The sequence below is a fragment of the Camelus bactrianus genome, chromosome 6, assembly GCF_048773025.1.
Source record: "Camelus bactrianus isolate YW-2024 breed Bactrian camel chromosome 6, ASM4877302v1, whole genome shotgun sequence".
Lineage (NCBI taxonomy): Eukaryota > Metazoa > Chordata > Mammalia > Artiodactyla > Camelidae > Camelus > Camelus bactrianus.
This window is the reverse complement of record NC_133544.1, coordinates 41,570,324-41,586,399: the sequence shown is the minus strand read 5'-3', so window position 1 is coordinate 41,586,399 and position 16,076 is coordinate 41,570,324. Positions and strand designations below refer to the sequence as shown.

General features: G+C 37.6%; 1 protein-coding gene across 7 annotated transcripts in view; it reads right to left on the bottom strand.

Annotated features, from left to right (window-relative positions):
* The window catches only part of TXNDC16 (thioredoxin domain containing 16), a 76,226-nt gene that overhangs the window by 32,919 nt on the left and 27,231 nt on the right, over positions 1–16,076 (bottom strand). For all 7 annotated transcript variants that reach the window (XM_010962154.3, XM_010962156.3, XM_010962155.3 and 4 more), the window contains 3 exons: positions 13,737–13,858; positions 9,308–9,398; positions 5,628–5,778 (listed from right to left, as the gene is read on the bottom strand). In XM_010962154.3, the coding sequence (XP_010960456.2) occupies positions 5,628–5,778; positions 9,308–9,398; positions 13,737–13,858 (364 nt within the window). The remainder of the gene's footprint in view (positions 1–5,627; positions 5,779–9,307; positions 9,399–13,736; positions 13,859–16,076) is intronic.

The following is a 16,076-nucleotide window of genomic DNA, read 5'->3' as shown; positions in this document are numbered from 1 at the left end:
CATTTTATCCATACATCTGTAACCTCATCTCCGGTCCAAGTTGCATTAGTGGCGCATTTTGACTGGAGGTTCCACTTTAAAGATGGCTCATTCACTGGCTAGCAAGCTGTTGCTGACTATTATGGACTCAGCCAGAGCTGTGAGTTGGTGGCCTCAATTCCTCTTCACATGACTTCTCCTCAGGCTTAACTTCACAGCAAAGTAGCTGGGTTTCAAGAATGAGCAGTCAAACAGAGCAATGCAGAAACACGTGGCATTTTGTGACATACAGCCTCAGAAGTCACATATCATCATTTCAGCCTTGTTCTGTTGGTCAAGGAAGTCACAGAGGCCCAACCATTTCAAAAGAGGGGACACAGACTCCACCAGGGGATAGGCACAGTGATAAGGTTACATGTTGAGAAGAGTTTCTGGGATGGGAGATATTGTCATTGTCATTTTTTAATCAAAGTCTGATGCGATGAGGCTTTGGGGAGAGAGGAGTGAGTGTGTTTTGAAAACGGGACAGATGTGAATTATTGTAGTCCACAAATGATAAATGTTAGAGAGGGTGTGGAGAAAAGGGAACTCTCCTGCACTGCTGGTGGGAATGTAGTTTGATGCAACCACTATGGAAAATAGTATGGAGATTCCTCAAAAAACTAAAAATAGACTTATCATATGATCCAGCAATCCCAACTCTGGGTATATAACTGGAGGGAACTCTAATGTGAAAAGATACATGCACCCCAATGTTCACAGCAGCACTACATACAATAGCTAAGACATGGAAACAATCTAAATGTCCATTGACAGATGATTGGATAAAGTTGTGGTATATTTATACAATGGCACACTACTCTGCCATAAAAAAGAATAATGCTACTTGCAGCAACATGGTTAGAACTAGAGATCGTCATTCTAAGTGAAGTAAGCCAGAAAGAGAAAGAAAAATACCATATGATATCACTCATATGTGGAATAAAAAAAAAAGGACACTATGAACTCACCTACAAAACAGAAACAGATTCTCAGACTTATAAACAATCTTATGGTTACTGCAGAAAGGAGGTAGGAGGGGATACTGGGAGCTTGATATTTACAAATGTTAGCCACTATATATAAAAATAGATTTTTTTTTAAAGTTTCTTTTGTATAGCACAGGGGACTATGCTCAATATCTTGTAATAACCTTTAATGGGAGAAAATATGAAAATGAATATATGTATGTATATTATATGCAAGACTGGGACATTGTACTGTACACCAAAAATTGATACATTGTAACTGACTGTGCTTCAATTTTTTAAAAAGTGAAAAAATAAAATTTCAAGTCACCAAAAAAAAAAAAAAAACTTTAAAAAAAAGAACTACCATACATGATCCAGCAATCCCATTTCTGGATATATAACCAAAAGAACTGAAAACAAGATCTCAAAATGAGATATTTGCAGAACCATATTCACTGCAGCTTTATTCACAATAGTCAAGATGTGGAAGCAACCTAAGCATCCATCAATGATGAATGGATCAGTAAAATGTGAGACTAGACAGACACACAGACACAGACACACACACACACACACACACACACACACATACTGGACTATTATTCAGTCTTAAAAAAGAAGGATGTCCTGACAAATGCTGCATCATGGATGAACCTTGAGGACCTCATGCTAAGTGAAACACACCAATTACAAAAAGACAAATATTGCATGATTTCATTTATAAGAGGTCTCTAAAGCACTCAAGGTCACAGAAGCAGAAAGTAGAAGGGTGACTGCCAGGACTGGGGAGAGGAGGTAATGGGGAGTTGTTTCTGAATGGGAATAGAGTTTCAGTCATTCAAATGAAAAAGTTCTAGAGATCTGTTGTACAACAATGTGCATAGAGTTAAGGATACTGTCCTGTATACGTAAAAATTGTGAAGAGGGTAATTTATGTTACACATTTTTTGCCACAACAACAAAAAAAGGATATGAGACAATAATGTCAGAAGCCAATACCCTGCTATATAATATTGTACACTGCCACATGAGCCCTCAAGGAATAGGAGAAGCTAAATTAATAAACCATAATAGCATTGTTCTAATTACCTATGTAAAAGAGTAGGCTTAATTTAATTCAAGTGTCTTGGATCTGTCTGAGACAGTTATCTCAGATGCATAAACAAAAATAAAATTTACAGAAAAGTGATTATATAATAATTTATCTATTCTAAACATTTTATCAGATATTTGCACTTGAAGATTCTTTTATTGAAATAAAAACTTTCCATCAATCAGTATAAACTGATCATAGTGAAAATCAACAGCATTCCAAAATGCCCTTGGGATTAGCCAACAGAACAACAATTGAACCATTTCCCATCTCTTTTCATTCCTGGGAACCTTAAGAATGCATCTAGGGTAATTCCACACCTGCCAGAATCTCACTTAATCAATTTAAGATTGAAATCACTTAAAATTTCTATGCTTAAGATTTATTTTCAGTTTGTCAGAATTAAAATGACATGTCCCTATCATGATTATAAGACACAGTTATGTTACACATCTACAATATTTAGATATTCAAGTACCCTATCTACTTAACATACACACATAAATATATACACAAAACCCTAATCTGCATCTATTTTCATATGCTTAGAAGTGAAGTAATAATGCATATAATTGCAATGATCACACACCCGAAGTTTACCAGAAAGTCTGAAGCCTAGTTTCCCTTTTTATTAATGTTTATAGATAATGTAAACAAATGAAATTATTTCAGATTCTGGACCCATGCACCTAGGCTACTTTGCAAAAACATCTTACTAACCGTACAAAACCCAACAATGATTGAACCTCAAAGGCTTGTATACAGATTGACAATAAAGGAGGAATAGTTAAGAGTGATGTGAGTGGGAAATATGAGCATCAGTGGGGCCTTGAGGAAATAAGAACAAAGTAAGAAACACTCATTCAAAGTACACTACTGCAAAGTCTTGTACGGAGGAATTTGTAAGAAGTAATCAAATTCAGCTACTAACTTTCAGGACCTCACCATCCCCTTGTTTAATTAACTACACTGTCAAAAGGCATAATCCAGTTGCATCAAATCTTCGCTTAAGAGGTGTTTCTTATAAAAGTGCTTGGCCTCACTTTGTTTTTTAACCTCCAGTATATTCTGCAACAGCCTTACATACCGATACAGCCAAATGTTTAAAGTACCAAAATGTAAAAGGAACCAAACTAGCTCAGAACCCTTTAACATCTTCCCACCCCCACAAGGGTAAGCCTTAGCCATCTCACCGAGAAGCTAAGGAATTGTCCGAGGCTCTGTCTCCTTTCCTGCACTCTGCATTCATTTGCTCTGCTCTGATCTGTAAAAGCCCATTAATCTGTGCTTCTTGGACTGCCAAGCCCTTCTAGGCCGACATCAAGGTGGAGATCCTCAGCATGGCTCTCGAATCCAGCACCAAGTTTTGCCTTTCAGATCTTTCTTGGCTCCATGCTACTGGCCATTCCTACCTATCCCAGTGTCTAGCCATGCTTTTGGAATGTCTGCCTGAATCCTACATCCCAGTTCCCCAGTTGTTAAGGGAAAAAAAGAGTTCAAATAGATACTGAGGCAACGATGCACTTATGCAAAATTCTGTGAGAGTGTTGAGACAAACGCTACTTCAGAAGGGACTTTGACTGTCAAATTAATATTCCTTTTAGGTGAACGGTGGCATAGAGCAGGGTCACCTGCATTGCACAATCCCAGGGTGCAATTCACATTGCTGTTTACAACATGTCTGTTTCAGGGGCTACCATTCACACAGAATATAAACAGTGCCCTTGATTTTTGCCACATCATGTTTCAAGTGAAGCCACACTGAATTGAATCCCAAGTCATTACGAAGTCTCCAAAGTTTTCATTTTTTATTTTCAAAACTAACATTGCATAATTCTTGGTAAGTTTAGTAAAGTGAAGTAAAATCAGAGAATCTCCCTCCTCATTATCTATCTAAAGAAAACAACAGTTTTCAACACAGCAAAAGAAAGTTTATGAGCAGAAACGTTAGGAAAGAGGCACAACTTCAAGCCAGAATGTTGCAGCCAAAAAAGAATAGAAGTTTTTAGCAAAGTTTGGGGATGAGTCCTAATCCTACCCTCAATAGCAAAAACAGTACTGGTGAGCGGACAAAATCCTGAGAATTCTTAATAATATCTCAATATTGGAAGAAAAGGAAATGAGGTTGGATAGAAACGGTGAGGACCTGTCCAATGAACTGTTCTGTCTCTCAGGGCTTTATGGTGAACTGGAAGATCAAAACAAATCCAGAGGACATCCTCCCATGGAAGTAAGACAAATGCCTCCCTCCTCCACCATGTGAAAGGAAAGGGGAAAAGACCTGGTGCTTTTTTTTTTTTTCTTTTTAATGCTGTTTGAAGCCAAAATCTAACCAAACAAAAACTGACCAAAATAGAGAACTCAGAAATGAAGACACTAAAATTGGGACTAGGGAGCTCTGTATCTATTTAAATGTGGAAGCAAGGCTTTTTTAAAAAGTGGGAATTATGATTATAAAATGCAATATAAATATTATAAACTTAACAATGTAAAATAACACAAAACTAAAATCAGTAGGGTAAGAGGAGCTGAGGCGGAAATAAACATATGAAGTTTATTTTCTCATCTTTTACAGAAAGAAATAAATTAATATTGTCTAAAATGGAAATATAGGGTTTTTTAAATAATGATTTTCATTTCTTAATGTTTTTCATAATCACTTTAACACTTCAGACAATATTTGCTAAAGAGCCCCCTAGTGAGGAAGAAATAATTTCTCAAAAGTTCCATAATCCCTCTAATTTCACATCAGTTTCTTTTTCTTCTGTTAAATTCAAATAAGATTAAGTATAATGCTTCTTACTGCACAGTAGCTCATGCACTATGTCTATTCATCCACCCATCCTTCTATCTGTGTGTACCCATGTGATGCAGAGATGACTCGTATGCTTCTTACAGTTCATTTCTGAGTATGGAGTTCAGTGGCTTTTAAAATTTTTCTTCTTTTATACTTTGCAGCACTGTTTGGATTATGTATAATACATATGCACACTTTTTATTTTAAAAGGGCACAGTGAGTGAGAAGGCCTACTGAAGGTTTTATGTATGCTCAGGACAACCCTTTTTTCAGGGAGAAAAGTCTGCTGATCACCTATTGAGTCTCTAAAATTCTTCCAGGCTTGCAGTAAGGAAAGTGGGGCACCAGAAATGCTACAATTCCAATATTCATGAAATTTTAAAATAGGGATCAAAACATTCCAAAAGAGGTCCTTTCTTAACACATGATGTAATCTTTGTGGCCTTAGAATGGTCACAGTTCATTATAACTACCACAGAGTATTTCCACAGTTCATTATAACTACCACTATAATTATGCAATGGTTACCTTGAACAACAATGGTTCAAGGCATTAAAATATCATTTTATGAATACACAGTCTATCTTCTATTCTACCTTTAATGAGGAACTACTTCTAAATCTGCCTAAATGAAATAAATATGTCCAAGGGGAAAAGATATAGCTCATCTAAGTAAAATGCATATCTGTGAATCAAAACAATAAAAGTTAGATATAAATCATCTAACATATTTAAATAAGACACATACCAGCAGAGGTGCTTCCATCGTCTTAATAAACCGATGAATGTTCAGTGTAGTCAGTGGCTGTTCCATTAGTGTTCTTCTACATTGCTGGGTCAAGTCCGAGACTGGCTTACAATGAAAAAAGTAGAAATGTGCGTATTCTATATCCTCAGTGCTGCAAATTAAAAATTAGGAAAAGACCCACTTGAAGTTCAATGTGTGATCCCTCTATGGTGCAGGAAGACATGACAAATCCCTTTGTCCTAGTCTCAACACTTCTGAATTACTGTTTTGGTAAAAATACAACAAAATGAAAAGGACTTAAGCAAAAAAGAAGATAAAAGAAATTTTTGAGCTGTATAAACAATTTTTTTCCTCAACTCTTTCATACAGTAGCTTCTAAATTAGGTTAGAGACAGGTCTACATTTCTTTTTTTTTTTTCAGATAAAAGACTGTCACCTTGAGGACAATGAGATTATCTTAAAATATATTTGTTTTTCTATAGCTATGCTAAATAAAGCTTTGTAACACAAATCTTCTAGGTTTAATTTAAACCCAAATCTGTTTTGAATAAACTTCAGCCAAAACATGCCTTAAGATAGAAACCATGTGACACTTTGTGAGAGTTTGTGAGTTTGTATCTGAAATATTACAAAGCTCAGCAAATATGGCTTATAATTTGAGTTTTGGCATTCCCTTCAACATGCGAATTCAAAGATAAACTTACAGTGAGTAAGTAAGGTCTGCCAAAATTAAAATAGCATTTAAAAAAATCTCCATATGGCATTAGTAGAGTTTGGCAAAATACTGCAAATTTTTATTTTTACAATGTTATTTTAATTCTTGATACATGCTTTAACTGAGTTCCAAGATTCACTGATTTCAACATTTAATCAAAAAGTAATTTCTGACAGATTCAATGATTAAAGAAATGACCACTCAGAGATTATTTAATGCCTACTATGTTACACCCTGCGCTAAGCACAAAAGACTAAAATGAATAAGATGATTCAACTCCTTGGGGGGCTTAGACTGAAAGACATATATTTAGTAAAACAATTAAAATGCCGTTTTTAAGTGCTATGATATACAAATGCTATGAGAAACAAAGAAATATTTCATTCTGTCTCAAGTTGGGGAGGAGAAGGAAGGAAAGGGACAGGAAGATCATCATAAAGATTAAAAACAGTAAGAAAGAATCACTTCTCCAAGAAGACAGACAAATGGGTATTTCAGACAAAAGGAACTAAATAGCCAAGACTCAAAGTACTTGACTTTCTGAAGGGAACCCCAAACAGTCACATATTGCTGAAAGAAAAGTATTGAGAGCAAGAGGACCCACCTGAGGTTGGACCACATCTCATAACCTTTGAAATAATAAAATAATCTTGAAAAGCTATTTAATCAGAGATCATTTGGTTGTAGGAAACAGAAACCAAAAAGGTGGGGGTAACGGGGATATAGTGGAAGTTTAGAAGAGTTTCTCACAGAACACAAGGAAAATTCAAGTAACTGGTCAGAGAATAAACATGTAGATCTGAACAACAAAAGTTCAGGGACCTTGATTTTGCCACTAACACTTTTTGGCTCCCAACTCTTTCTCCTCTACTTCTACATGAGCAAAACATTCCTGTGAGCAAGGGAGCCAAAATGCTACATAACCCAGTTTCTCCATGTCCCATTCCAAGTTCCTGGAAGACGGTATCTCATTGTTCAGGTAAGTCAACAGACTGGCTGACTCTAGGTCGCGCAGCCGCCTCTGACTTAACTGACTGTGCATGTATGTGGTGGGGTAACATCCTTCGTGGCACACACACAGATTCTGCAGGGAGGGAACATGGGGAGGCAGCAGAGAGTGCTGGTGTCCGTGCGGCGCACGACCTCTGTGCTGCCTATCACACACACCCTTCCTTCTCATCTGGCGTCTGGCCCAACATGATGTGACAGTTAACACACCAAATTTAGCCAATGTTACAGCCCTAGCAACTGCGATGGTGCTTAGGATACAGAAGGCATTTAGTAAATATTTGTTGAATGAAAGAATGAACAAATGAGAAAAATTAAAAGTTAATCAAAGAAAAAAAATACATTCACCTCTTCTCCATCAGGAGACAGCTCAAAGTCACAGACAACTACTTCATCCAGAAGTGATGTTAAGACTACACATTCTGAATCCCCAGTCCTTCCCTGTCATATCAGGTCCAGGTAGGACACCGCACCATTTTGTTACCCATGAATAAATGAGCGTGCAAACATGTCCAATATATCATATACTGAAAGAACACGAAAAACAGAATAACTACATTTTTTAATTCTCATTTTAAAAATGGAGGAAAGCAAAATCCCTTCTAGACATTAGCACTCTCAGTCATAGGTCAGTATTAGTCTATCTTGCCCAATAGGATTTGTAAGATAAATGAGAGGACCCGCACCTTGCCAGTAAGTAACTACCTCTCTATGTTTTAAGCATGTCACTGCTATTTGTAATTATTCATTACCTGAAAAACAAAGAAGCTGGTAACACAAGAGAAAGTAGAAACAACCTTAGAGAAACTATGGGGCTAGCAGACAGTCACCATGGGACTGAGGCTATCAAGGCTATCAAGGCTTCCCCCATTCAAAGATGGGAGACTGGCAGTCCACACTGGGAGCAGGAAAGCAGCTGGCGAAACTACTGCTTACTGTATGTATCCTGAGACCCCGTGACTACTTACCACAGAGCTTTGTGGTACTGGCAGCATGATCCGCAAACTGTTAAGAACATTAAGTCTTATACAAATAGTAAACATGCATCAAACTTCTGTTTAACTCATTAAGGAAGGAACCAGCAGAATGGCAGTTCAATAAGAAGAGACTGATGAAAACAGGATGTTGTACAGAGCAATAAAAACATAACTTTTCTTTGTAAGCACTTCATCCTCCGCCTGCCCACTCCTCACATACACACACAAATTTACAGAGTTGTAAAATGTCTCGGATTTAATTAATTGTGTGTGGTATATCAAATAGTCACTATTTTCTGAGAGGTCAGCAGGAGAGCTCATTAAAAACTCCTGCATGGTTTAAAAAGGTCACACAATCACCATTTTACCTTGCTTAGGGTTAATTTTCCTGAAGAGCATTTTGAAGCCAAACTTAAAAGTCTTTAAAATGCACAGGTTATTCCTTGTGTCCCTATGTGCTAAATGGAAGAAAAACTTTAACCCTAGGTTTCCCAGACAGAAACAATCAAAAGAAGGCCTCTACCTAAAATTGCAAGCTAGAAACTAGACAAGCAAATTAAACATTTAAAACATTTGTTCAAAACTGTACTTAAATATATTCAAGATTATTCTGGCAGAGTAACTTACGGAACTCTCAGGAAGAACCTCTGGTGCCTAGTTATGAAAGCTGTTAGTCTGTCACCTATCTGATCACGGTGGGACACCTAGTCCTAAAATACACTTGGCACTCAAGGGGTCACACCTTGTGGTGTATCCACATTGTCTTTGTTCCCTTAGTTTAACATCACTTCTGTGTATTTAATTCATTTTAGTACAGCAGATGATAGAACTAAAGAAGATTTCAGGTTTCATTTACATATTCACATCTGCTTATGATTCCTCTCCGGTAAGTCCGTACTGTCAGAGTATGATGGAAATGTTGAGGAAGTAATGTGAAATAAATGAACTTAAAATTGTTAACTTATGTGTCTTACACATACCCGATACTTTCCAAAATGGCGATTTCTGTGGTCAAGACAAATTGGTATGTGGTCCCATACACAAAAGCAGCTTCCATGACTGCTCTGTGCTCTGAGGAGGAGAGACGGGAGATGGGAGAGAGGCCGAGTTAGTTGGTGTGACTCTCTTCTGAATACTGCCCCACACCCGTTTATGCTCTGTTATGTTTAAAGAAAAGTCCTTTGTAGGGATCCCAGCTGGGAAAATGCAGGCAGTTAAAGAAGTTATAAAAAAAAAGTCTGTTCTATTCAAGGTCAGAGAAGAATTAAGAGGGAGCAGAAAATGAGTTCGACTTCAGAATATATGACAAATCTGTCAGAGCTTCTTCCCAGCAGAAGGGAAGAGAACATGAATTCCCCATACAACTTTCATATGTTATATTTGATGTACGAATATGCCTGTGTACTATTTCTGTCTAATTCTGTAATTTTTAATCAAACTTAAACATGGTTTAAAGAGACAATTCTACAGGGTACATTAAGAAAAGCAACAGTTCCTCTGCCCTCGACCCTACTTCCAGTTCCCAAGGGACAACTTCTTTCAACTCTTTCACTCTTTCCTTTGGTATTTACGTCCAAGTCTCTAAATGACATTCTTACACTCTTCATCTCCTGATTTTTCTTTTTAGGGTTAATATTATCTCTTGACATCCCACTACAGAAGATAAATTAGCTCTCTTTCCCGAAACCCCACTCACTAACGTACACAATCCTATCCCCTCAACTCTGGCCAATATCTCTTAATTTTTATTAGATTAATAGTCAGTATTTGTACTGCTATGATTCAGGAAGTACTGTTAACAAATGAGCCATACAGTACAAAATGAACACATTTCCCTTTTTTTCACTACTGTTTTCACAAAGTTTATTTTTCTTTAGATTTCTTCCTAATGGATTCCTAAATTCTCCCACAACTGTCTAGTCCTCTCAGTGCTTCAAATACATCAGGTACACTATCAGTTCCTTCCTGTGGCAGAGATTTCTGCAGAGTCTCCTGACCTGCTCCACTGTGGACTGTGATACTTTCACCCTGGGAACTCACTTCCTCATCATCCTGCGGTTCTCTTACTCTTGCTCTTTTGTTGGGTCCCTTGGCCTGTTACCCACATCTTCTTGATCAGTTTGTTCCCTTGCCCCTGTTCTCTAGCACCTGCCTGGGAGAGGATATATGGAATACACATTTTTTGTGACCCTATACTTCTCAAAGTGTCTTCATTCCACTTTCATAACGAACTACAGCTGTTGGCATACAGAATTCTAGGTTCAAGTCATTTTCACTGAGAATTTTGAAAGCATTGCTCCATTTCCTTCAGTTCCCAGGGCTGCAATCGAGAAGTCCCATGCCATTCTGATTCTTGACCCTTTAACTGCAATATATTTTGCTTTCTGGAAGACTATAGAGTAGTGTTTGTTCCCAATACTCTGAAATTTCCTTTTCATATCTCGCTTTCCCTTTTCTCCTCACTGTCATTTCCAGGTAGTTATCTTCCCCTCCCCGATCTTATTTTCTACTACTTGGATCACATACTATCAGACTTTTCTACTCACTACTCTGCCTTGTTGGAGTCATCTACCACCTCACTCATTCCACAAAAAATTTTAGCTTCTGTCACACTGTCATGCTCTTCAATATTACTCCTGTCATAATCCTTGGCGATTTAACTATCTCCGTAGATAATCCTTGCAAAATCGAGACCCTTCAGTCCTTAGTCTTCTCAAGAGACTCCAATGATCTCTCATCAGCCCTACCTTAACCACTCTCTGCTCTGATCCCAGTCCAGGGCTTATAATTACCAATCAGTGCAAATTCCTCCAAAATCTCAATGTCTACCACCCTCCCCCTCAACACACACACACACACACACACACACACACACCCTTCCATCTCCAGGTCACTCTGCCTAGTACCTAACTTTAACCCTTCAGGACCTACAATCCTACCATTTTTACTGTCCTTTACCCACCTCAGGTCCTCTCTTCCCTCCTAACCCAGCTTAAATCCCACGGTCAATCTTTATAATCACTCCCCTGCCTGTTTGGCTAAAACACAATCCAGGTTAAATCAAATAATCTCTTCTGTACTTACATCTATAAAAGTGAATATGGCTGGAAAAAAGGAAAGAAAACAAAAACCTGCTAGCATCACCATGCAAATGACCTCACTTCAGATTTCTGGCATCAGCTATTACTGCTGCCTAGCAACCATTCTTTATTCTCAGGCCTTCTGAAACAACTGTTTCATCACTCCTCTCCTCAGACTATCTGATGACTTGATTTCTATGTCATTGAGGAAACAGAACCAATTAAGAAAGCAAAACCAGAACAGCCCCCAGCACCATATCCATCTACCCACTTAACTGATGCCATAGTCTGTCTCCCCTTCTAATACCATAGCTGAATTTTCTGTGCTCCCCATAAAGAACTACCTCTCCTCTTGTTCACCAGATTCCATCTCCTCTTGTCTACTCAAAGATGTCGCTCCAATGATTTGCCCCTCTTCTTCCTCCATGATGCATTTCCCTTTTTCTATGGGATCTTTCTTGTCAACATACAAATAGGCTTCTCAAAAAATTCTTCCCTTGACCCCATATACTCTTCCAGCCACTACCCCATTTTTCTCCTTCCCTTAGTAGTAAAACTTCTCAAATGAATCTTTCTAGCCACTGTCTCCAGGTTTTCTCTACCTGTTCTCTTCTATCCCAGTAGACACTTACCCCTTCCACTCTACAGAAATTGTGCCCATCAGGGTCACCAATAACCTCTGTATTGCTAAGCATAATGGCCAACTGGTAGTTCTTAATTCACCTTTCAGCATCATGTCACACAACTGCTCCTATCTCTTCTTTAAAACCCTATCTTCACTTTGCTTACAGGGCACTCCTAGCACACAGGCCATTCCTCTGGCCTCTTTTACTGACCTGTGAATGTTCAAGTATCTAATGGGTTCAGCATTCTCTTTTCCATCTAGTCTTACTCCCTTCGTGATCTCTTCTGGCCTCACAACTTTATGTCACACATTTATATCCCTAGTCCCTGTCCCCACCGTCAAATGCAGACTAGTAATAGCCAATTACCTTGCGGATATCTCTACTTGGATGTCTACTGGGTATTTCACAAGTGTGATGTCCAAAAGTGGATCCCAGAGCTCCCTCTCCAAGCTCTTTCCAGTCTTGATCCACTTTAGTTATCAGCAATATCACCTTTCAAGTAGCTCGGGCCAGAATCCCAGAGCCACCCTGCCTCTATTTCTCTCTCACTCTACAGCCAGTATGCCAGAAAATTCAGTCAGTCTTCTATCCAAACTACCGCTAAAATTCAAATTTATTGCCACTGCCATTGCTAATGCCCGGGTCCAAGCCACCCCCCATCATCTCTTGCCTGCGTGATTACGATAACTTCCTGATTTTCTCCCTTATTCTACTACTGCTCCTTCCAGTCTATTCCAAACACAGAAGTCAGACTGATCCTGCTAAAATATGGCTCCACTGTGGCAGTGTAAGCCGTCTACGGCTCATCTCTCTCGCTGATTACAATTACACACTGTGGACAAAACACAATAGCCTGAAGGGCCCTGGGAAGAAAGCAGAAAGCAGGCTGACTGTGGAGTATTATTTTACAGCTGCAGTAAGTCCAGGGGCATGCAGTGTAGCCGTCAAGTTTTATGTAGATAAAAAGAGAAACTTCCAATAAATGACTTAATTTCATAGAGCGTATACAATTTTTAAATGTCTTTAACATTTGATGTTAACATGTTCAAGCTACAGTCACTAACAATAAAAGTCCTGAAAGTATAACTATAAGCTCTTCATAAAACATTCATAAGCTTCTTTATGACAAAACTATGTATTAATGCCCCAGGTGATGCTGTCAAAATTGGGTTTTTAAAAAAAATCAAGAAACATGTCATAAACAGCAAACACCGAAATAAAAAAGAATGCCAAGTCACTCAAGAACATTTATCAAATACTATAAACTACTGTATCAGGTACCATGAGGACTGTCAGAAAATAAAAACAGTCATAGCTGACACTTACAGAGCACCTACTATATGCCAGGAACCATTTTAATTGTTCAAATGCACTTGGTCCTCACAATAACACTAACTGGTGGGCACAATTATTTTCACCGTCTCAGTGACCAGGAAACAGGTTAAATAAATAAGTTGTCCAAGGTCATTTTATAAGCAGTTGGTGGGGCAGGGAGCCTAACCTAGGCCATCTGGCTCCAGAGTTCATGTTCAACCACTATACTATGCTGCCTGTTTGAAGAAAGAAAATATAATAGTAAAAGATGCTTTAAATTTATTTTAAAATGTTAAGATTGTGGTCAAAATACACTATGTAAAGACCTTCAACATGAACACACATGTATGGAGGCAAAGCAAAAATTAAAGTTAAGTGTTAATAAATACCTGGTGTTCCAATGGCTCTGACGTATGAGAATGCAATGTTTGTTTTTCCTTTCAGAGCATTTTCTATGTTCTGAAGGTCTCCCAGGGTGTTGATATATTTTACTTCATTGAAAAGAAGAGCACTGAAATAAATAGAGATGTAATTGGTAGAAAAATCTGACATGTATTACTTATGTAATACACATTTTGAGTAAGTTAAAGGCCCTAATCAAAAGAGAAAGTTAATCTTTTGAACAAATTATCAGCAGTAAGAATCTAAGCATTTCAATACTGAATTAAAATCACTCCCAAAATCATTAGTCTGTCACTCAGAACATCAACCAGGGACACTTACGAGAAATAGCGCTCACTCTTCATCACAACCACCTCGACATATTTACACTGTATTTACTAATAACCTATTCTGGCCAAACAATCCCTTACAGATCTCTCAGCTGTGAACATATCTGAGCTCTTCACACATCTAAACTGAAGCCTTCGTTTCATGGCCTATGCCTTGCCAACTTCTTCAACATCATTTTGCTCTACCATTCTTCATGTCTGCCATACTTCAGGTAACACCTTAGGGCCTTTGCACACACAGTTCTCTTTGCTGAAAGCCACTCCTTCTGTTTCTTCTCATATGTCTGGTCTCAGCTTACACATCATTGACTTAGAGAAGCCTTCCCTGTTGATCCTATGTAAGCAGGTCTGTAGTGTTTTCCTGCTCTATTTGATCCTTTGTAGTTCTTATCACAATTTGTAATTATTCATATATATATATATATATATATATAATATTATATATATATGTTTTTTTTTCACTTGTTTATCCCTGCCTCTCTCATTAAACCATTACCTTATTGTGGCAGGGACCTTGCATATTTTATCACTACATCCATAACTTAGAATAGAACCTAGTACATTGTGAGCAGTCAATAATATTTGTTGAACGAATGATAGAAAACGTAAGGCAGGAATTATTTATTCCCATTTTTCATGTGAAGAAATAAAGATCAAAACATTGAAGAGCTTATTTATTCAAAAACATATTTACTGAATTGAGGAGCCTGTCTGAGGAGCCAGAAACAGGAACAGAACATAAAACAGGTTTTTTTCACTCCTAATTCAGTGATATTTCCACTTGACCTTAATTCTTCCAAATCATCTTCTTAATGTATAGATCAGAATAACTGATCATACTTCTTCATCCAAAAGAATCTCCTTTTAAAATTTTCTACTTCTATATAAATTCTCTATCCCCGACAACTAATTCCACCTAATCCCCACATGCATGTTTGTGTGTGTGTGTACATTTGTTAGTATAAACTTCAAGAATTTTTAAAAGTTGTTCCGAGTCCACATACACTTAAATAAGCAAATGTTCACTCCAGTAAATTAGTCAATCATACTTTTCTCTTACGGAAAACATAGCACTTCCCACTAATACAGACGTTCTCAAACTTTTTGGTCTCAGGGTCCCTTTACGCCCTTAAAAATTATTGAGCTCCTCAAAGGGCTTTTGTTTATATAGATTATATCTATTAATAGTTGCCAAAATAGAAATTAAAGTAGCAATTTTAAATATTTGTTATTCTTTTCAAAATAAAAATAAGTACCATTGCATATTAACATAACACTTTTTATTCTAAAATAACTAAATTTTCCACATCAAAAGAAAACTCTAATGAAGAGAGTGGCATTGTTTTACATTTCTGCAAATCTCCTTAGCACTGGACTAAAGGGAAGACAGGTGGATTCTTATTTCTGCTTCTTCACTCATTCTGTTGTGACCACACACACAACACGTCATGTAGCCTCTAGAAACTGCACTCGTGAAAGAATGAAAGTGAAGTATTATTATAAGAATATTGTGACTTCGGGGGCACCCTGAAATGATTGCCCTAAATTACACAGGCTTAAATATTTACCTATATATTATTGATTTCTTCAACTTTTTAAAAGAAATCTAAAACTGGAACTTCTACAATTCCCAGGGCTCTTGTTTTGTTTTTAGAAGAAACATTTACTGAGCAGTACTCTCTGTTTGCTAGATATTTTCACATGTTTTTGTTTAAATAATCAATGATATTCTTGGGAAGTACTATATTAGCCACAGACACAAAAATACATACAAACACACACAGAGGAAAGAGTCCGAGGGATTAACCTGCTTCATACAGGGTCATACAAGGAGTCACTGGTAGAGCTGAGATTCAAATCCAGGTCTTCTGACACTTCGCCCAGAACTTCCTAAACTACGTTATTACTGAACACTCATAAATGGTAAACCAGGTAAAAAGGGAGGCAACTAATGAATGGCAGGAGAGTATCAGTGGCTGTCTGGGCTATCGGCTGCTT